General features: G+C 50.9%; 1 protein-coding gene across 1 annotated transcript in view; it reads right to left on the reverse strand.

Annotated features, from left to right (window-relative positions):
- Nucleotides 1-1,670: 1,670 nt before the first annotated feature.
- Nucleotides 1,671-22,394, reverse strand: part of Slc29a3 (solute carrier family 29 member 3) — a 33,869-nt gene continuing 13,145 nt past the window's right edge. Inside the window, exons 3-6 of the mRNA XM_057751268.1 lie at nucleotides 16,481-16,563; nucleotides 9,977-10,203; nucleotides 6,987-7,149; nucleotides 1,671-3,398 (exon numbers count right to left, since the gene is read on the reverse strand). Of these exons, the coding sequence (XP_057607251.1) occupies nucleotides 2,735-3,398; nucleotides 6,987-7,149; nucleotides 9,977-10,203; nucleotides 16,481-16,563 (1,137 nt within the window). The 3' untranslated portion in view covers nucleotides 1,671-2,734. The remainder of the gene's footprint in view (nucleotides 3,399-6,986; nucleotides 7,150-9,976; nucleotides 10,204-16,480; nucleotides 16,564-22,394) is intronic.

Here is a 22,394-nt window from a genome sequence, read left to right on the forward strand (position 1 = left end):
GAAGAGGGGTGGACAGGAGAAGGGGGGATGGAAGGTAAGGTTGTTTTTTTTTCTCTTCTTTGTTTTGATGTGGGTCCCCTCTGTACACTGTGAATACCATTGGTTAAAGAACTTCCCTGTGCAGGGAAGAGAGGTAGGTGGAGAAAACTAAACTGAATGCTGGGAGACAGAAGGAGGAGTTAGTGAGAAGCCATGTTGCCCCGCCGGAGACATATGCTAGAACTTTACCCGGTAAGCCACAGCCACGTGGCGATACACAGATTAATAGAAATGAGTTAAATTAAGATGTAAGAGGTAGCCAATAAGAAGCTAGAGCTAATGGACCAAGCAGTGATTGAGTTACTACAGTTTCTGTGTGGTTATTCCAGGCATCTGGGCAGCCGCGAAATGAACAAGCGGCCTTCTTACTACATTTGTTTTGTTTTTTTACTAGGTTCAAATTTAGAAACCCCCTCAAGGGTGTCTTCTCCCTTCCTTCAGTTGGAACGGGAGTGTGAAGCAGAAGATGGTGGGAAGCATAAGCTGATGCCACTGTGGGGGATTACAATGCCTCCCACTTAATCAGCATCTACAGGACCCCCAGCCCATGCTCCTCCATCGACCATGACTGGGGATGAGCTCTTCTCTGTCTGCAGGAACCTTGAGAAAGGGCACTTGGTGTGCTGAAGTGTCATGATCCCCAAGCCAGAGGAATTCTCCCAGAGGAATGGTCTCTCAGGAGCCCTTGTCATCTGTCAGACCAGTACTCAGCATCCATGTCACTCCACACATATTGAATGTGAGGGGACATAGTCTCCTGGGTGGGGTGACAGAGTCTAGAGGTCCTCTTCTGAGACTGCCCCAACTGCAACTGCCAGGAACTGAACCAGAACAAAGCAACCCCACTTTCTGCTGAGCAAGGGTCAGCACTGCACTGACATCTCGAAACCCAAGACAGCAAAAGTGACACCTCGCCCAACTGGGCAATACCTTAGGCAGGACCTCTTCCTGTCCACCCTCAGCTCACATGCTTCCTCCCTCTCTGGTAGTTAGTTGTATGACCTTTAGGATGTACAAACGGTGGACTGGTGGAGAAGGGGGTCCCTGCCTCTTTCCTGAGGTCACAGCTGTCTGAACCCGTTGCCCCAAGCAAGGTCACAAGCCTACACTCTAGAAGGGCTTGCTGCTAGCCTCCTCTGGGCTCAGCATGGAAGGGTCTCAGTCTTACTGGTTCTTCAATAGGATGATGGTTAATCTCCATTGTCTATGAGGCTAGACTTAGAATTGCCATGGAAACACACGTGTCTGCTAGGATGTTTCCGGAGGAATACAACTAAGAAGAGAAGACCTGCCCTAGATGTGGGCAGCACAGTTTCAACACGTGGACCAAGGTCTGGACTGTGCACACAAGGTGATCAGCCAGCCACTTCCACATCTACTGCTGTGCCTTTCCCACCCTGATGACAGGGACTGTGTCCCCTCAGACTGTGAGCCAGCAGAAACCCTTCCTTCCTTAAGCGCTTTAGTTGGGTATTTTGTTACAGCAACAAGGAAAGGTAGTGCGCCCCAAGCCCTTGGGGGTTCTTGTACCTGTCCCTACATCCCTCCAAATCATCCAATCTTAGCACACTCTTTTCTGCCAAGACATCAACTGATAGAGACATCAACAAAGCTCACATCAAGAACCCCAGTATTTATTATGCCCTTGAACCAAGAGCCCCAACAGGCTGTAAACATGACTGTCAAAAAGACTTCCCCTGCCCTAAATAGGCAACAGAGTCACATGGTCCTCATCTGGGGACCAGCCTACCAGGTCCAGTCCCTGACACAGAGAGAATTCAGGAGAACCAGGCCTCAAGCAGGGAGGGTTAGGAAGCCCGCCTTGTGGGGCTTTTCAGATGGTTGATCAACTCTCAACCACGGAGCCAGGGAATCAGCACATACTTGGGCTCTAAGTCTGAGTACTAGCCATTGCAGAGGGGACCTCAAATCCAGGAGTCTCTTTCAGTATAGGGACCACTAAAGATTCTCTCTCACCCTGTTGTCAGTTGGAAAGAATGAGACTGGGTTCTAACCTGTGACAGCACTGGTTAGACACTTCTTAACAATAAGTTAAGCTACTTATTAGCCACAACATACCCTCTCTTTACAACTGTATTTTTTTATTTTTTTGAGACAGTGTCTCATGTAGCCCAGTTTGGCCTCAAATTCCCTATGTATCTGAGGGCAACCATGAACTTCTGACCCTCCTGCTTCCACCCCTCAAGTGCTGGGATTACAGGCTTTCACTAACACATCCAGTTTATGCAGTGCTAGGGATGGGAGTCAGGGCTCTGTGAACGTGAAACAAACACTGTATCCTAGCTACAACTGTATCCTTCAAATGGCTCTGGAGTGTTCTCTTGAAGTGTTTGGAATGTCTCAGGGGTTTTTTGTTTGTTTTAGCTTATTTTTTGAGATAGGATTTCACTGTGTAGCCAGACTGGCCTCGAACTTGCAACAATCCTTCAACTCAGCCTCCTGAATGCTGAGATTACAGGTACGAGCCACCTAGCTGGTCTATGTCTGGAATGCCATCCTGTGCAAGGATGTGGCTCAAAAGCACCCTTAGAGAAAGGCAGCCTGAGTGGGCTCTGCTCTGCACCAAACGAAACACCAGCCCTTTGCTTAACACCATCTGAGACCTCGGCTTGTCCTGTGCATCTGTCTCCCAAGGGCCCAAGCCTCACCCAGTACCCAATTCTTGCTGCCCTTCCTAGATAAAGTGTTCAAGCAGGGCTGCACAGGCAGAACCCAGCATCAAGCCCACACACATATAGAAAGACATCACCACACCGGTGGCCTCAGCCAGCTCCCGGGGCACGATCTTGGGTCCGTAGATGAGAACCAGTGTGCTGAGGTAGCCATTACTGAGCCCCAGCAGGCAGGTGAAGAGCACCGGGTAGATGTCAGACTGGAAAAGCACCACAGTCAGGTGTGATCGTGGCTGGTAGTTACAGAGCAGGAAGAGGGGCACGAGGCAGACACGCAACAGTGCCAGTCCGGGGAGCACCTTGCTCCGAGGACCTGGTACCTGGATCCAGGCTGTGACCTGTCGGCCACAGAGGTCGGCAAAGTTGAAAAGCAGGAAGACCGTGAGGGGCACAAAAAACTTGGAGGTCCACGGAGAGCCGGTGCCCTTGTGCATGGACTGGATGTTGGTGGAGATGGCAGGGAAGATGAGGGCAGTAACAAAGTAGAGGAAGACAGTACAGAACCCAAGGCCAGCTGTCTTCTTCAGGATAGGTCCCAGGGGTGGCGTGTGTACCATGTGTACCACTCCTGACCCAGAGCCTACCGAGGAGTCACTGGGAGTGTCCTGTGATGGGTCGTCTTCACCAGAAACCACGTGGACTGGGACAACCGGCCTCATGTAGTACCTGTAGAGGGACAGTGACAGTCAGATGGTCACTACAGAGCCCATCATGCAGCAACTCCGGGGACACAGAAGGGGAGGCCTGGGAATCTGCTTAACCACTGAGGGACTCAGAATAGCCCTCAGAGACCCAGCAGGCAAAGCCTAAGCCCTGGGAGTCTCTCGTCCAGAATCTCACAACATGATATGGAAGAGACAGGTTGTTAGAGATGGCCTGTGTTCTCTCTAGCCAGCCTGCCAGACTGGACCCCAACTCCTGGATCAGAGGTGGTGACCATACCATGAACAGGGACAGGAAACTACCCAGGATCACTGCACAGTGAGTGGAGGCCCCAGCCTGGTTTTGTTTTCTGTTGGAAAGGAGAGGTTTAAGTAAATTAAAAATAAAAAAAAAAAAAAAATCAGAACTAGCTGGGCAGTGGTGGCACTCACTTTAGTTCGAGGCCAGCCTGGTCTATAAGAGCTAGTGCCAGGACAGTCGGGGCTGTTACACAGAGAAACCCTGTCTCAAAAAAGAAAAAGAAAGAAAGAAATCAGAAATATAAAATGTAAGCAGAGTGTGATGACTCAGGCCTGCAATCCTGGCAGTTGGGAGGCTGAGACAGAAGGATTGCAGTGAGTCTGGGACCCGGCTGAGTTTCACAATGAGCTCCTGTCTCCAAACCAAACAACTGGTGTGGCGGAGGGGTAGCAGGGTGTGGGGTGTGGGGTATGGGAGTGTGGCTCAGTTAGTAGGGTGCTTGCTCAGCATCTGTGAGGCCCTAGATTTGATCCACAGGACCACATAAACCAGACAAGGTAGCTCATATGTAATCCTGGCACTTAGGAAGTAGAGGCAGATGAGACGGAAATTCAAAGTCATTCTTAGCTACACAGTGGGTTGAAGCCAGCCTAGGCTACACAGTCCATTCCAGGGTAGCCACAGAATGAAACCCTGTCTCAAAAAATAAGCAAAAATACCCTTCCCCCACACAAATCTCTGAGAAACTTTACATATGTACACACGTACACACACACGTACACACACACACACGTGCACACACACGCATGCACATACACAGATGGTGGACGCATACGCAGATTTCTGAACATGGAGTCCAGCTATACAGATCTTAAGACTTCAGCCATAGTGCCCAACTAAATTTTACAAATAACACACACAACAGCCTCGGTCACGCATCCCAGTCCTCATAAGCACATACCCATCACAGTCTGAAGAACACTAACTTGTGGCCATATAGGGCTCTATGCCCCCCTCTGTCCTTGCACACAGCTTAGTGTACACTTAACTGCTCCCCTACAGATGACTCTCAGGCTGGTCCAGCCTTTCAGGACTGCCAGTCTCCAGGGCAGAGTGTAATCTACACACACACCCGGACACACATTCCCTAGCATTTTGGTAGGGTATTTCTAGAAAAGGCCAGTGGATTCAAAGGTTTGCACTTTTAACCTATATTGTAGATGGAGAGAAGAAACTTCTTTAAGTCCTCTGACCTCCCTATGTGCACCATGGTACACACACCACACACACACACATACTCATCATATATACATGGTAATAATACAATTTTTAAACAAAATTAAAAATAGTATTGATAGAAAGGAGCCAGGTACAGTGGTATACACCTGTGATCACAGCCCCTGGAAGGTGGAGGCAGGAGCATCAGGAGTTCAAGGTCATCTTCCAGCACCTTGCAATCTCAAGGAGACCCCAGCTCAATGAAAAAAAAAAAAAAAAGAAAGAAAAAGAAAATGCACTATTGCTACTACTAAAAATATAATACACAAAAACTAGAATACAATTCTGTTAGCTAGAAACTGCTCTTTAGATAGGAAGTACCACTTATCTATGCTCTGTCCCTTGCAAGCTCTGAGCAAAGTGACTTGTTCTGTGACAGCATGTATTTCATCCTTTTAAAATTCTGATCACTGAGCCGGGCGGTGGTGGCGCACGTCTTTAATCCCAGCACTTAGGAAGCAGAGGCAGGCAGATCTCTGTGAGTTTGAGGCCAACCTGGTCTACAAGAGCTAGTTCCAAGACAGGGCCCAAAGCTACAGAGAAACCCTGTCTCAGAAAAAAAAAAAAAAAAAAAAAAAAACACAAAAAAAAATTCTGACCATTGTAAATTCATGATGTTGGTTTACTGACTGTATTCATCAGGGTTCGCTGCTAGAGGAACAGAACTACACACACACACACACATATGCACATAGAAAGGACATATTACAATGGCTGTAATATATACCTTATAGAACCCAGTGCCACCAACCCAGGGATAGCACCACCTACAACGGGCTGGGTCCTCCCTGTCAATCACTAATTAAGAAAATGTCTTACTGCTGGATCCTATGGAGGCATTTTCTCAACTGAGGTTTCCTCCTTTCAGATAACTCTAGCTTATGTCAAGTTGACATAAGACTAGCCAGCACAGGAGGACTGGAGCCGAAGCCAGGGTTCCCAGCTCATAACTCAGAGCAGCGGAGCCAGTGGTATGACTCTGAGCTCGTTGGCGGCTCCTGGATCCGCACTGGGAGCCCCCCTGAAGTCAGTATAGACCTCTAAGTTCAACCCTCTAGAAGTCCCAGTCTATGTGTGAGTTTATACAAACAGGATTCCTGGCCCAGGTTAATCGGCAAAGGTATAGAAGCTTTATGGACAACAGGGTCCCAGGAGGCCCAGCTGGATGGTTTTCGGTCTGCCCAGGTGGACTGATAAACACCATCTGGTGGAGGTAGTACTGGGGTGTGATGAAAGCAGGGGCTGTGGGGACTCTCGAGGTGTCATTCCACTCAGGGACAAAGGAATGAAACAAGAAGAGACCCTCAAGGTCATACTACCACCCTGGGAAAAGTCCTAAGGTTAACTATCACAGGAGGGCTGCTTGATCACCCACCCTTTAACTCCTAAGTGTTAGGATAACAAACAGGTATGGGCCACCACGCCTGATGTGTGTGGGGCTGGAGTTCGAAACCCAGGGTTTTATGCTTTCAAGACAAGCACTCTACCAACTTAGTCCCAATTCTCAGCCCCAACTTCAGTTTTCAAGAGTAGCAGAAAACACAAAAGACACGGGCGCAACTTGTGAGAAACTGGGGAGCCCGCTGGCAGTGAGCTGAAGGTAGAAGTCTGGAGTCCTGTTCACCCTGGCTCTGCTACCTCCTGCCTCCCTGACCCCTGGCCTCCTAACTTGCACATGGAAATATTAATAACCATGGGGTTAAGAGAAACAGGAATGTGTGAGTGTAAATGAAATAGACAAACTCTGCTAGGCTCCACCTCCTGCTGGAGCAGGGGGCGATGGCGGAGGTGCATTCAGTGGTTAGGAACCATTACTCCTTATTTTTCTTGCCCAGTCCCACCTCCACTGCATATAGTTTTCCCGAACCCCAAGCTTGCCAGCCCTAGGGGTTCAGAGGTGTGATCAAAGCCATCATTTCCACCCAATATCAACTCACTGACCCCGGAACCAAATTCTTACATACTTCAACCCTCTTAAAACTCACAGTCCTGGGGAACAGGCAACCCATTAGGACAGGGACCTACGATCCCATTAAATGACCAGATGTGGAGGGCAGAGCAGAGGGACCTCACCTGACATACTCCAGCCGGGGCAGCAGAAGGTAGAGCCACACGCAGAGCCCAAGGAAGACTGCTGCTGTGAGAAAGAAGGCAAGGGCGCTGTCCCGCACATCACTGGACGCTGCCAGGTCCACAAGTGAGGCCACGGCACTGACCGTCCCTCCCATGGCTCCTCCTGTGGAGAGCGAGAGGACATCACAATAGGCTCAGGAAGACACATGGCCTCAGAACACACACACAGTGAAAACACCCTGGTGCTCACAGCATCTGAAGCTGGATGGGAGGTTGGGAATGGGGGTAGAGGTGGGGGGTCCCCGCAGCCTGAGTTCCAGAGCTTTGGACAGTGGGCGAGTGTTTCTGTCCACCTTTCTGCCGCTTCCACACTGCAGGAACTGCCCTTGGTTCCAACAGACAATTCTTCCAACTTCCTCCAGATAGTTTCTACCAGCCCAGGTGGGGCTGGAAGTCGGAACTTGAGACCAGGCAAAACACGCAAACTAGCAGAGTGATCAAGGGAACTCACGCTTAAATGAGAACCCAATCCCTGTTAGACCCTCCAGCCTGTGTGCTGACAAACCTCTTGACCTCTCTCTGTGCCTCAGCTTTGCTCGTCTGTAAGTGGGAGTGTTTTGAGTGCCCACCCCCTTGGACTGCTCTAGGGATTAAAAGGATTATTCCATGTTAAACAGAGTCTGATGCAGACGGAGCCAAATGCCAACTAAATCTTCAGATTCCCAATTAACTGTTTGGCTATTCCCATCTTTCCCACATCAAAGCAGCAGCAGCAATGGAGTAAACCCTTTGCCAGTGGGGGTGCCCACTTCGGAGAAGCTGTAATCCCCACCTGGGAGCTCTGGAAGAAGCTGGGTTAGCTCAGAGAGCCACTTGGTGGCCGCCGGAGGAAGAGATCTTAACAGCCCCACTGACTGATCCCCTCTCCCTTCCAACTTGAATCTACAATATTATCGGTGGCAGCCACAAACCGGGCCTCCGGGAGCTCATCCTTCATGACTCCTGCTATCTCATCAGTTATGGAAATACATGCAAATGAGGGCTTTGAAAAAAAAAAAACCAAACCACCAGCACAAAACAAATGAATTGTTCCTCAGATGCCAACATGCACAGAATTCACAGATGGGCTCCTCTGGACAAAAAGCAAAGGCGGGCTGGGGGCCACAGGGAGACTGAGGCACCTCGGCTGGTCCAGGGTGCTGGACTGGCTGGTGCCAGTGAGGGCCCCACACATTACCCTCCTCCAGGGCTGACATCTCAGTCCGAATTTCACCTACCCTTTTTAGTTAAGACAGAATCTCACTATGTAGCCCAGCCCGGCCTGATACATTCTTCCTGCCTCGGTCTGTGATGTACTGGGGTTATAGGTGTGTGTCACCATACCTAGCATCCCCCACTTTTCCAAAAATAGACTCAAAAAATAATAATTCTCAGGAGGCACTCTTCTCTGGAGCTCTACAGGTGGACACAAGGGGCCACTTGCCATTGCTTCTGTCCAGCAGGGCTGAAGCTGAATTGAAGGGCTCCAACAGAACAGAGGCAGATGAGCAGATAGGAGCCTCTTTTTGAGGCCTGTGGTGACAGAGGGATTAGCATTTGATGGCCGGTCTGCTCAGCCCAGACCTGCCTTTCTGGAAGCAATGCCAGGAGCGTGCTGACTGTACTCAGAAAACTCAATGACAAGTTCATTTTTATTTTCTTTTAGGCCCAAGGGTTTCCTGGGATAGAAGCAAAGCCTAATCCTATATCAAAAATGGCAAGCAGACGGAGCTCATATCTCGACTCTGATCCAAAGAGAGTAATTGCCTCAAGTGCTGGCTTGAGAGGGAATTAGAGGCTCAGGAGGAAAGATAGGGATCTATTAGTGATGTCTGGCACTGGTATAGAGTGGGGAGGGGATATGTGCTTGTCAAGGTACCTGTCATCCCTGCCACATGCTACCTGGCATATTAACTAATAGACACAGTCCTGTGCATCGTGCAATTCTTCTCAGGTAGGCAAGTGCTACGGCAGTCTTCTGAACAGCAGGGACACACAGGGACAGAGAAAAGAGCAGCCTCCAGGCTTGCTGTAGGGGACAGTGGTCTTCGCATAAAGCAGATGCTAACTGACCCAGTTCTGTTTACCTTGTGGGGCCATGTAGGTGAATGATAAAACTGTGAAGATCCCCCATAACAGGCTTAGCATTCACTTGCAGACTTCAGCTAGAGAGATGCCCCAAGCCAGGGCCCAAGCAAGCCACGGCATGGCACGGTCTGGGAGAACGATGAGCATAGTCACTAGGCTATCGGCTCTGATAGGACACAGTCTGGTCCATCTTCCCGCCCCTGGCAGGGGGTGGAGCCTCCATAAAACTAGAAAGGAAAGAAAGAAAAGAGGGAGGAAGGAAAAGAAGGGGAGAGGAAAAACTAAAGGGAAGGAAAAGGGACAAGGAAGGAGGAAAGATGGGAGGGAGGAAAGAAGGGAAGGCTGGTTTCAGAAAGGATGCTTTGGAGGTGCAGGGTACTTCCATCATGTCTGTGATCTTATCTCCCATCTACCCACTCTTGGGCTGGCAAGACTTCTACATCTTCCAGGGAGCCACAGAGACCCATCTGGAGTCTAGATGGGCCAAGGGCTGTGGAAGTTGTTCCCCATATGGCTTCCATTGTCACATCAAAATGAAGTGCTGTCCGGGTCTTCTCCGATGCTCGCACTGTGTACAACCTGGACCTATGCCACAAGATAGCCCAGGCAAACACGGCAAGGACCACAAGGAGTGCCACCCAGCCCAGGGCCTTAACTGAGCCACTCCTGTGGATGCTCAATGGAGCAGTGGAGAGCCAAATGTCTTCTTAATCCACTGTCCAAGCTGCAGGCTGAGCAGAATGAACAACTCTCAGCTCTCGTCTCTGGGATCGTTTGCTTGGTGACACTAAGAAAACACAGTGGACCCAGGACACACTTCCTTTTCCGGAAGGACCGTGCTCCCTCTCGTGCTGGGCTCTCACCTGATATCAATGCCTGGGCATTCCGCATGGGAAACGAGCCTGTCAGACCATACACGCTGCTGTTGAAGATTGTGGAGGAGCCGCTGACGATGGCCATGCACGCGATGGTGACACCGAAGAAGCCCCGGGTCCAGGAGGAAGTATCCACCTTCACCAGAACAATCATAACCACAAAGATGGCCAGTGAGACGGACAGCGAGGCCAGAACACGGACATTCACCGGGACCCTGGGAAGAGGACCAGAAGTGGTGGGAGGTGGTTGGACGCCCCTCAGGGCTCTACATGGGTCAGCTGGTGAGTCACAAGAGAGAAGGGGTGGGCCTCACAGGTTGGAGAGGCTCAAGACTAAGACACCAGGCAAGATGCCACATTTCCGTCTTCAAAACGACCCTTCTGTTAGACCCATCTAGCCCTTAAACTGCACAGCCACCCCGCTGCCTTCTCCAAATTTGGCAGTAGGCAAGGGAAGAGGTTCACCATCATTGATGTCACAGAACTTGGCTTGTGCCCAATTTTCTCCTAAATGTTCTCCACACCCCACCTCAGTCACCTCCCAGCTCTGTGATACAGGCATACTCAATCCCCTCCCTGTTCACAGGTAAGGAAGCTGACCTCAGAAAAGTTAGGAGCTGGCTCAAGGTCACTCAGCTGTGGGCCCCAGGAGCTCTCCTAAGGCTTCTTCTAGAAGGTTTTAGCTGGGTCAGCAGCTGCTGAGACCACACCCTCACAGTCCAGAGCCAGGACCCCATGCATTCCATAAAAGCACTACCCTGTACCCAAGCCAAGTGCTCCAGCCACCTCCCCAGCTCACTGACCCGGAAGGAGGGCAGGGATGGGGACCATCAGAGACAGCCGTGCAGGTCTCCACTGTAACAGAGAGAACACCATCCCAAGGCTGTCCAAACCATCATCAGATTAGAATAAGTTGTAAGTCTGATCAGATGTTTAGTTTCATTTCCCACTAGCAAGAGAGAAAGTGGGGGCTGAGAGAAAAACCAGATTAGATACAGAGATGTTCTCTGGATTAAAACAATAGCAACCAAGTTCAATTTACAAGGTAGAGACAAACAGATCTGTGCACACAACCAGGTGGGAAGTGATTTGCACGGAGGGAGGAAAGTGTGATTACAAGGAGCTCCTGCCCCTGGCTGATGCTACTTCTGGATCCAGAGAGGCAGCTCAGGGCTGGAGGGAGAATGGGACCGCCCACCCCATCCCCCTTTGTAAGGGGAAGGGCACAGAGGGAATCCCCAGAAGCTGGGGTGGGATCTTAGGTGAACTTGGCTCTGGCCCAGGCTCTTCTGTGACCCTGTGTTTTGATGACTGTCTTACACACAGGAACCGGGTGATGATGGCATTCCCGGAGCACAGGCACACACAGCAGGGTGGCAGAGCTCAGTGCACCCTAGTACTAGATACTCTGGCAGGAGAGCTGGTGGCATCTCGGGGCACAGCTGAGGGGCCTCAAGGAAGAGGACACGTAGACACAAGAGGCTAACTGAGCCTTGTCAAGATGAGCTGGAGACAGGCTGAACCCCAGCCTGCATGTAAGCATCCCATCTACCTCATGAGCCAGGCCTTAATCTTCAGAGGGGGCAGGCACATGGTGGGTCTGCAGGCATGCCTGCCAGCATCTCTTCTCTAGGAGAAAGTGTTTCTTCGTGCCAGCGTGATGGAGGTGGTGGGCCAGGCCACCCACACCGGTCCAGATTCAAAGAACAGGCATTGGTGATCCTGGCTACCACAAGTGGCCCACACAGCTCAGTCAGTCCTCCCTAGGATGGTACCATGGACCACGCAGTAAGTAACTGCTCGAGTGTGCCCCGCTGCTGGTTGCCACTTTGCCAGCTCTGTGGGGGAAGGACCACATATGGAGTGCACCCCCATGAAGATGCACAGAGCTCCAGGACCATGAGAAAAGGAAGATTCCCTGGACTCAGCTATGCCTGAGGGCAAATCTGACTTTAACTTTCAGTAAGAGAGCAAATGACTACTTCCTGCCTGCCATTTATTCCTGCACACACCTACCCACTAACACAGAGACATCAGGATTCCAGGGAGGGGACTTCTAGGACACAATGGCCCAGGGTTAATTGGACATGACAGACTACTGACTTCCCAAGAGCAGCCTACAGCCAATGGCTGGTGAGATTGGTAGATAACCATCCTAGTTCCCCCTGGGGCTCAGGGAGGGCTCCCTTAGATTCCAGAGGGCTCTGGTGGCTCTCTGTGTGGCTGGTGACATGGCTTCCTCTCCTGGTTACTTTCTTGCTCTCTCCACATTCACCCCCAAATTTACTACATGCTTGAATTTTTCCTTGTTTTGGGGCCTGCTTTTGGGAAACTTCTAGCCTTAATAACCACTAGGGCCCCATACTAGGGTGCCTCTTCTTAGACTCTGTGGGGCTTCAGACAAAGTAGGGCTGGAGGGAGGGCCAGGTGGAGTGGCTGGACCCCTGGAGACCGCAAAAGGCTGTTTTGATAAATGAACCCAGTACCCTGGAGGCTTGCAGCCAAGCCTCAGATGGGATGCTCAAGGTGACCCTACACACTTTCCTGTCCCACAGAGCCCCACCTTCCTGACATAAGAAGTCACTCACCCACCAGCAAGGCAGGAGTTAGCACACTGCCTGGCTTTGTCACGGATTTGCCGTGAGACCTGGGACAAACATTCCCTCCCTCTGCTCCTTCCCTCCTCATCTCCAAAATGAGGTTGGCTTTGGTGATCTGAGGGTCTGACTGAAGAAATCTACTTGGTGACACCTTGGGACACCAAACAGTTTTCAGTGATTCCCTGGGACACCTGGTGAGGACTGTTGGAGGCAGACCACAGAGGGGGTGTAATGCAGGCAGTTACCCCAGCTATACACCTCCCTCTCTGTTCCTGCCTTGTCCCTGAAGTTATGGTGATAAGGTCCTGTGGGATGCCTGGGACTTGGGCAAAAATGGGTGGCTTCTTACTCAGCCCCCCTCTCCCCCCCAAGAGGAGCAAACAGCAAAATCACCCACTGGACTGCTCGTGACTGTCCCTTACCTGCCCAGGGTTCCTTATCTCTCTAGGTCCTGTCTAAGCAACCCACAGCAGAGCCCCCAAGTCCTCGGAAGACTCATGGAACAATTCCCAATGTCCTAGCCCTGGATGCCATGAAGTCGGAGGCCAGTCTTACATACACGATGGGGCACACTGCCTTTCCTCCTGCCGGGTGGGTGGCTTGGGATGGAAGCCCCCGGAATTCTAGGGTCATCTAGGCAAGTGCCGGCTCGCCTGGTATTCTAGTCTAGGTGTGAGGCAGGCTGAGAGGCCACACCACCCCATCGAGGATGCTGGAGGAGGGGCGCCCATCTCCACTCACTCCCTTGCCAGAGCTCGCTCAGGACCCCAGGGGATTGATTTCTTCCAAAATGTAAATCTAGCTCATCTGTATTTATAAAGCTGCAGATTTAACATAATAAAACACTTGGCGATTATGGATGAACCAGTCAGAGAAGCCAGAGTGCTCTAGGAGGGAGGGAAGGAGACGTTTCAATCTCCCACTTTAAATAAAGAGCAGCTTTGCCCTAAACTGTCCTTGGCAGCTGGCAACAAGTGAGGCTGGAGAGCTGTTCCCCCAGGGCCCTCAAACGTAACCTGAAGCCGGGGCTAGGGAACCTGTGGAACCACTTTCCTGCCCAGCCATCTCCTAACCACCCTCCCCCACCTGCCTAGCAGCCTGGTCTGCGATGCTGGGAACTAAGCACTCACAGGTAGCCGACAGGGAAGGGAGATCCCTCTAGAAACGGGAGCCCAGCTCTAGCCTCAGTGACGAAGTGACCCGAGGTGGTCCCCTGAGTGGGCAGTTTTCCTTTAAGCAGGGCCACTGATTGGCTGACTGGCTATTAGGAGTGGATGTCATACACTCCAAGATCCCAACAGGAACTTTCCACTGTTACTGCTGACCCCAAAACTGGGCCACCAAGGAGAACATTGGGGATGTGGTCCCACTGTGGCACATCTGTGACCTGAACAGGAAAAGTAGGATGTTGCTCCAACCTCCTAAGTCACTGCACACACATGGAGATGCAGCGTAGGGTTAAGAGGAATGTAAACTGCCCCTCCCTGTCAGATGGTGGCTTGGATCTTAAGGGGGTGGGCATTCTTGTCCACAGGTAAGTGAGCTCTCCTAGCTGGATAAATGCCCAGGGTCACAGAGCAAGTCACAAGGCCTGGAAGGACAGAGGGTGGGTCGGATGGACCTGTCTGCCACTGCAAGTGCTCTTCTCTGTTTTTTTGTTTTTGTTTTTTGTTTTCTGTGTTTTCTTTTCCAAGACAGGTTTTCTCTGTGTAACATCTCTAACTGTCCTGGAGCTCTGTAGACCAGGCTGGCCTTGAACTCAGAGATCCACCCGCCTCTGCCTCTTCAGTGCTGAGATTAAAGGCCATCACCACCTGGCACTCTTGCCTTTCCTGCCTTCTGATCCCTTCCTCTCCGCTCTCTGGGCACTGTCAAGAATTCCACTCTGTCTTCAGTAGCCAGCAGTGCTGAGGAAACACCCAAGTCAGCTCTTAGCCATGAGAGCAGGAGATAGACACTGGCCAGCTGGGGCAGGGACCCCAGAACAGCCACTCTGAGAGTGTCCTTGCTGGAGGCCAGGAGAGGTTTGGTCCTTGGTGCCTTGTTACCTCTTAGACTTGCCTGGAAGCTATACTTGAAGATTTCACTGACACAAAGGAGAGATACCCAACACCTCACGGATGAGACAACTGAACTGATCAGTTCCTTCCACTTCCCACGCTCATTGCGTCTTCTGCCTTAAATCCTTCATGGAGCCCCACACTGGCAGCTTCATGGTACCCTATTTCCTGGGACCCCTCCTGCTACGCAGGAGTTCTGACTTCTGTCCCTGAAATCTCTTGTCTACTTATCTATATTTTTCTTTCTAAAGACTATCCTCTGTGGTGTGTGAATTTCATCGTATTAGCAACTCAAGAACCCAAAAGCCACTGGCTTGGGTAGCTGTGAGGCTGGTCCTTGAGTTTTCTGCAACCTCTTCCTGCCCTACCCCACCTAAGTTCACTGAGAGCTCAGAAAGGCTCTGTTGAACTCAAGGATACTTCCAATTTTTCCCTGATCATTTATACCCCCAAAGACTGTATGTCTGAAGTCTAGAGACCTGGGGAGGGGGAGACCTCTGCAGGTAGCCCTAGGGGCTGGAAGGTGAGGCCAAGTTCTTCCTCCTCTCTCAAACTACACCTTAGAGCAGTGGTTCTCAACCTGTGGGTCGAGACCCTTTTGGTGGTCGAAAGTCCGTTCATGATGGCTGCCTAAGGCCATCAAAAAACCACAGATATTTATATTAAGATTCAAAACTGTAGCTGGGCAGTGGTGGCACATGCCTTTAATCCCAGTACTCATGAGACAGAGGCAGGTGGATCCCTTTGAGTTCGAGGACAGCCTGGTTTACAAAGCTAGTTCCAGGACAGCCAGAACTGTTATGCAGAGAAATCCTGTCTTGAAAAATCAACAATAATATTAATAATAATGAGTAATAATAAGAATACTGATTAATTATATTATTATTATTAATCATTATTATTTTGTATGGTTGGGGTCACCACAACATGAGGAACTATATTAAAGGGTCATTGCATTAGGAAGGTTGAGAACCGCTGTTTTAGAAGGATAGTGTTTCCTTGACACTCCCTCTATGGGAATATGGGGTCTCTGTTTCCTTGAAACAGAAGAGGCTTTGTGACAGCCCTGACCAGTTGAGTGTGACAAAAGGGACACTATGTGTCTTGTCCCTGGCTTTCATGGAACATTGGCTCTTCAGCCACAATGGGAACAGTTTCTGAGCCCATGTGAGCAAGCCAATGAGGACAGACAGCCAAGGAGGTGGGAAAGGATGAGCATCTCCAGCTCTGTGCTGTCTGACTGCATCAGCATGTTCAAGAGTAGCCTGGCTGCCTCCAGAACCTCAGGTAGAAAAAGAAACTAACTACTGTTACTGTTGCAAACCACTGATTATGGGTCGGAATCTACTATACGACTGTGTCCTATACTATGATGTGTTTTGAAAGACTGCTCTGTACACAGGCTTAGAATACACACAGGGTGCATTCTGCTCTTGCAGCCTGTGCCCAGAGCAGACATTACTAATCAATCCCAGCATCCTTGCTAAGGTCAGATCTGCCTTAAAATGCTTTTCAGCAGGAGATCCAAGAACTGACAGACCAGAGCTGAATAAATTTGTCACCACGGATCTGAAGCTTCTATGAAACATGTTCAAGGGAAACCCAGAATGTTGAACCACAGTGAGGCCATGATTATTGCCTAGAGGTAGCTTCAGGAAAATGGAGTGGCTGTAAATGAGCACTGACCCCTGACTGGAGCCCCTGGCACCTGCTCCAATCTGTAAACTGCATGGCAAAGATAAACTGCCTGCCTCCAATTTGGGGGACCACCATTTGGGATGAAAACTCCTGCTGTAGAACAGAGGGGCATGAAGGAGACGGGGGTGACCTACCTGTTGACAAGCAAGAAGTTGGCCACGAGGCATAGCAGGGAGGGCACAGTAGAGGCGACTGCCAGGTAGCTCTCAAAGTAGTTCTAGAAACACACAAGGAAAAAGGCTGCTTATCACTCAGGGATACTGAGGGTATGAGGGAGGGCTGCTCTCCTCGTGTGGTTCCACCCCATCTCCAACCTGACAGTCATTCAACCAATAGCAGTCAATGACAGCTGTGCTACCTTAGCTGCACTAAGTGCTAAAGTCACAGGGAAGGCTCTGGCTCTGTCCTTGTCTCCTGGGAGGCCCACACTTCCAGTGCTCCATTTGCCCCACCCATAGATTAGATCATGGGAGTGAGGCTCAATAGAGAGTTAAAAAGGAAAGTCCAACCTATTAATCTGGCCCTTTGACAGAATGCAGTAACTGGCCTCTCAGACTGTTTAGACAGCCTCAGTCCTGGGAGATTCAGCTCTCCCAAGGCTACTGCAGAAAGTCAGAAGGGTAAGTACCTCTGAGATTAGCCAGGAGAAAGGACAGTCCTCAGGGAGGTGGAGACTATTCACCCAGAGCAGGATCAGGGACTTGTCTGGTCACAGCAAGCTGGGACTCAGGGTTACAGACTAGCTTAATACAAATTGAATGCATCTCTCAAAACCCCCAAAGCTGCCCTCTCAGTTAGGAGAGACTTGATTGTGTGACTATTATCTCTGGGCATTGCCAACTTCTAAAAACAACCACAGCAAGCTGAGAGGGAGGGGGAGCCAGTGGCCCTGGCTTCCACCCCCGGTACTACTGGGAGGGGGTTATGAAGGAAGAAAGAGAGGGAAAGGAAGAGAGGGAGGGAGGAAAGAAGGGAGAGAAAGAGGCAGAAGAAGGGGAGGGAAGGAGGGAAAGAAGAAGAAAGAATGAAAGGTAGGAAAGGAGGGAAAAGGGGAAGGAGGGAAGGAAGGAGAAAAGCCAGTCAAGGGTTGACTATCTTGCTTCGGTCCTGAACCCCAGATGAGCTTTGAGCTGCAGGAAGGGCTTACGGATATTAAGCATTTGCTGTGTACCGAACAGGAGGGATTTAAATGGATTACACCATTTGACTCTAAGCAAACAAAAAGAAGCATCGAGTATTCCGCTCTGGAGTGCTTAAGAAATGCTACGCACAACTCACAACTGAGGAAACAGATCACAGGAGCCAAGTGCAAAGAACAGTGTGTGTAAAACCTTCATCCTGTCTACAGGAGGATGGAAGGATCCAAGATGTGCTTCTCGCCCCTCAGGAACGCAGCGCATCCCACTGGGAGTAACAGGAGGAGTGTGAAGGCTTTTTCACAGCCCCAACCCCGGAGAGCTGCGAGAATTTCCTGCTAAGTTTGTACAGTTGCTGCTGCTTGACAAACCAGAAGCGAGGTGAGTGGCAAGGTGTTCCAGAGAGGAAGTGGGCCCTACCTAGGAGAAAGTGGAAACTGATGGGTGTGAGGAGAGGTCCCAGGAGTGGTGGGGCTGTGGCGGGACCTTGACAGAGGATCTGATTGAGCAGACAAAGATGAAAGGCATAAATGTCCGGGGTACATCCTAGTCTGCGGCACTGACCCTCTGAGGTTCCTTTGAAGGCTGCAGAGGGCTTTGTGCTCTTTGGAAGGGGGCACTCTGACTGTAAGGTGACAGCCTTGAAATTAAAATGATAATCGCAGCTCATCAGCCGTGAGCCTTAGAAATAGCCTTCTGCCTCTGAGTGCCCCTTCATTGTCCCCGTCCTGATGGGCTCAGCAGAGCCTGCCCTGGGCTGGGCAGTCAGTCAATTACCTCCTGACACACTGGCTGAGTCCATGTGAGGCCAGGCAGGCAGAAGAGGAAAAGGAGAGAGCAAGGGACAAAGGCCAGATGAGAACTAGCTGGCAAGTGGAGAACCCCTACCCCTGGCAGGCCCCCTTCATCCCTTGACCAGACCTGGAAGTGTGCCCACATGAGGTGAAGAACCCGGTTCACTTTTTCCAAGCACGCTCAGCATCCCTGGATATATTAGGGATGGTGATTTTCCGCAAAACTGAATAGCTGGTAGCCGAGCTGAAGGCTGTGCCTTTTAAGGTTAGAAAGCTTTTCAACACCAGGACAACTGCATTGTTAAATTTCAAACCCCAGACGAACAGCTGAGGTGCCTATTAACATATCAAAGTGGACCTGACCTCCAGGTTTTTCCAACACCCCAGGGTCCCTACCTGGTATATAACCCATCCTCTACCATGAATTCTCCAGTCCAGGGGCTGGGCTGCCTTTCCCCAGAAGCTCTTCCCTATATAATCCAGACATTTTGGTTACAAAGATACTTTTTGTATAGTTGGCTCTTGGCTGCTGTACCTGGTTCCCCTCTCTCCCCTTCCCCCACCCTTCTCCCTACATGGCCCTATTCAATCTGGTCATGTCTGGACTCTCCCAGATGTCTCTGACTCTGTTAGGTGAGCACTCTACCAGTGAACTACAGTCCTGGCTCTCTTTATTCTGAGACACAGTCTCACCAAATTGCCCAGGCTGTCTTTGAACCCACTCAACAATCCAAGCAAGCCTTGAACTTTTGGTCCTGACTCAGCTTCCTAAGCAGCTGGGATTACGGGCCCAGCCTGGTGGCAGACACTTAAGATGGCTCCATAACTTTTACCTGGGGCATTCACAGTCTGGTGTGACCCACTGATCAATCATGGACTTCTGCCCAAGGGAAGTAAATGTGGCAAGCATACATGGCTGAGTGTCCAACAGTACGAGATGATGTCTTGCTAAGCTCTGCATCTCCTCGACTGGGAACACTGGTCTCTCCAGCCTCACCATCCCATCTCTCTGCGGAAATGCACTGCTCTCCGGGAAGGACACCTGATATATGTGCTACCCAGGCCTCCAGGCCCTTGCACTGTCTACTATCCGGGTTGGGCCCTTTAGCTGTGCATGGGTCCCAGTAAGCGTGTTGGGGGTAGGGGTTGAGTCAATGCCCCCAGAGTCAGCTCTGACCAATGAGAGGTTATAATTCCCACCCTAACTGTGGTTCTGAAATGTGATGCAGTTGCCATGGCTTCTGGGGAGACAGTCCATGTGCCTGGGTAGTATCTCTGTGTGTGGCTAAGCTGTAGCCAGCTCTAGGGTCCTGAAGCCTGTGTTTGTTCTCTGTGCCTATCTCACGTCCTTACCCCTCACTCTGACCCCTAGCAGAATCCCCGCAAAAGGTTGGCTATGTGACGGAGGCCAAGCTTTGGCCAAGCCCTGTAGAGCAGTGTGGTACTGGTGCTGTTCCTACAGACTCTCATGGGACAGTAGGTAGAAGACAATGACAAAGCAGAAAGGCAGACTGGACCCCAAGCACCAGACCTGAACCTAGTGGGCCACCGTGGGCACTCAGTCAGGGCTGGCCAGTCATTGTCCACCCCAACAGCGCCTTCTCTTTAACTCATCCTTTGCTGATGTCCCAGCGCCATGTGCAGGACAGCACAGTGCACGTGTGCACAGCTCCCTTTGGGGGTCTAGAGAAGCACACTGCCGTGGCACAAGAGACATGCTATGGTAAACACAGAAGGAGGTGTGGCCAGGGGGAGTATTTACACAGACAAGTCAGAAAGGTAAGGTGGAGAGAGAGGGGACTCAGCATGAGGTAAAGTTTTACTTTGCTTCATCCCCTCTGGGAGCCAACCTGAGGCCTTGCTGCCCTCAGCTGAGCACACGGCCAGAATTCTAGACAGCCATGTTCTCAGGGTGCTCATGCCAGAGGAGGCCTTAGTCCCACTCTGAGTGCCCAAAGCCAGAGTGAAGTGAGAGCCGCTCTGAGGAAGCAAGAGGCAGAGTTTGGCCCTGGGATTGCCTGATCTGACCGTAAGGGCACCATCACCTCCTGGGTGGTCTGCATCCTATAGACTAGGTTCAGGAAGTGCTCATGGACAGACTGTGGAGGCAGTGACATCAAAGGCTACCTCAGCACCCATGGTGACTAGAGGGGGCAGGGGAAAGCCACTCAGAACATCTGAACACTCGCCCACACAGCCCTTGGTTCATATTGCAGCCTGTCAGTGCAAGGCAGGCCTAGAACAGGCCCCATTCTAAAGATAAGAAGCCCACGGCTGGAATGAAGGAGATGGCTCAGTGGCTAAATTCCCATCTCCTAGTTAGGGTTACTGTTGCTGTCATAAACACCATAAGCAAAAGCAACATGGCGGACGAAAGGGTGTGATTCGTCTTTCAACGCTTAGGTCACATCGCTGAGGGGCAACAGGGCAGGAACTCAAGGCAGGAACTAACTCCTTATGGTTTGCTCAGGCTATTGTCTACTCAGGACTGCCTACTCAGGGGTGACACTGACCCTAGTGAGCTGGGCCCTTCCACACAGATCCCTAAGAAAAATGTCCCCCACAGGTTTGCTTACATGCAATCTGATGGAGGCATTTTCTCAACTGAGATTCTGCTTTCTCAGATAACTCTAGCTTATGTGGAGCTGACAGAAAGAAAGAAAGAAAGAAAGAAAGAAAGAAAGAAAGAAAGAAAGAAAGAAAGAAAGAAAGAAAGAAAGAAAGAAAGAAAGAGGAGGAGGAGGAGGAGGAGGAGGAGGAGGAGGGAGGGAGGGAGGGAGGGAGGGAGGGAGGGAGGGAGGGAGAAAGGGCAGACCAGAATGCAGACAAAGGGAAGATAGAGATGGACTTCTCACAGGCCAGCTGGACTGGCACATTCAGGAATGAACAGCAAAGAGACAGTGACTCAACCAAGGTAGAAGACGAGGAGGCCAAGAACCAAAGTTGTCCCCTGGTCTTCACACTTAACCCCGGTGGGGAAATTTCAGAGCGGCACACCTGATGCTGGTGGTAGGACCTTCTCACCTAAGACCTGTGGGGACACCTGCCATTTGACTCTGTAAGCAGGTGCCTCCTCCCCACCATTGCACAAGCCCATGCTCCATCGCCCGCCTCAGTGGCTGAGACAAGCTTCCAAGAGGCTCTTGGGGCACATCAGTGCAAGCCACGTTTCTTCTCCAGGCATTATCATATTTTTCTGTCCAAGGCAGCAAATGTTGGGGTTTGTTTGATACCTCTTCTCTCTGTCAGTGGGGTGGCCAGGAGTGAGGGGATGTGAGAATTGTCTTGTCCCCTCCTTTTTGTTCCCCATGGGCCGATAACTCTAAGCAGTGTTAAAAAGAAAAGCCTTGCCGGGCAATGGTGGTGCACGCCGTTAATCCCAGCACTCGGGAGGCAGAGGCAGGCGGATCTCTGTGAGTTCGAGACCAGCCTGGTCTACAGAGCTAGTTCCAGGACAGGCTCCAAAGCCACAGAGAAACCCTGTCTCGAAAAACCAAAAAAAAAAGAAAAAAAGAAAAGCCTTGTCTTTTTTGACCACAGGGGATGGACAGACGTGGTCAGTGGTTAATCAGAGACCACGTTAAAGAGAACAGATGGTACGGGCTGGGGCGGGGCTCAGAGGCAGCGTGTATGTCTGGTACATGTGAGGCCCTGAATTCCATACCCAGCATTACGAAACAATGACAAACCAGAGGTAGCATGGTGAGCAGCAGTGGGCAGATTTCTAAGCCTCTTCCTGATGGGGTCGGCCCCCCAAAGCCTCCCAGTCCCAGGTAGCTGTGCCAGCACAGAACCCGGACTATAAACAGAACCTAGCCACGGGTGCCTGGTAGCAGCAGCCTCTCAAGGGCCCGTGAGTGTGAACAGGCCACTCCAGGTCAGGGCAGGGGGTATGTGCTTCACTTGCGGTGCAATAAAGAAAGCCATTCTCATCTGCTGTGCTCCGGTGTGAACCCTAGGAATCAGAGAACCACTCTTCAAATGAAACTTAAAAGCCTAGCCGAGCCAGTCAGCCAGATGTGAGGCCATTTTCCAGCAGAGAACTTCCTCCAGCCACCTCGCTGAGAGGCCCCATACTAAGCGGCTCTTCTGGAAGAATCTGATTCTGGGCTCAGGGT

The sequence above is a fragment of the Chionomys nivalis genome, chromosome 19 (genome assembly GCF_950005125.1).
Source record: "Chionomys nivalis chromosome 19, mChiNiv1.1, whole genome shotgun sequence".
In the NCBI taxonomy this organism is placed as follows: Eukaryota; Metazoa; Chordata; class Mammalia; order Rodentia; family Cricetidae; genus Chionomys; species Chionomys nivalis.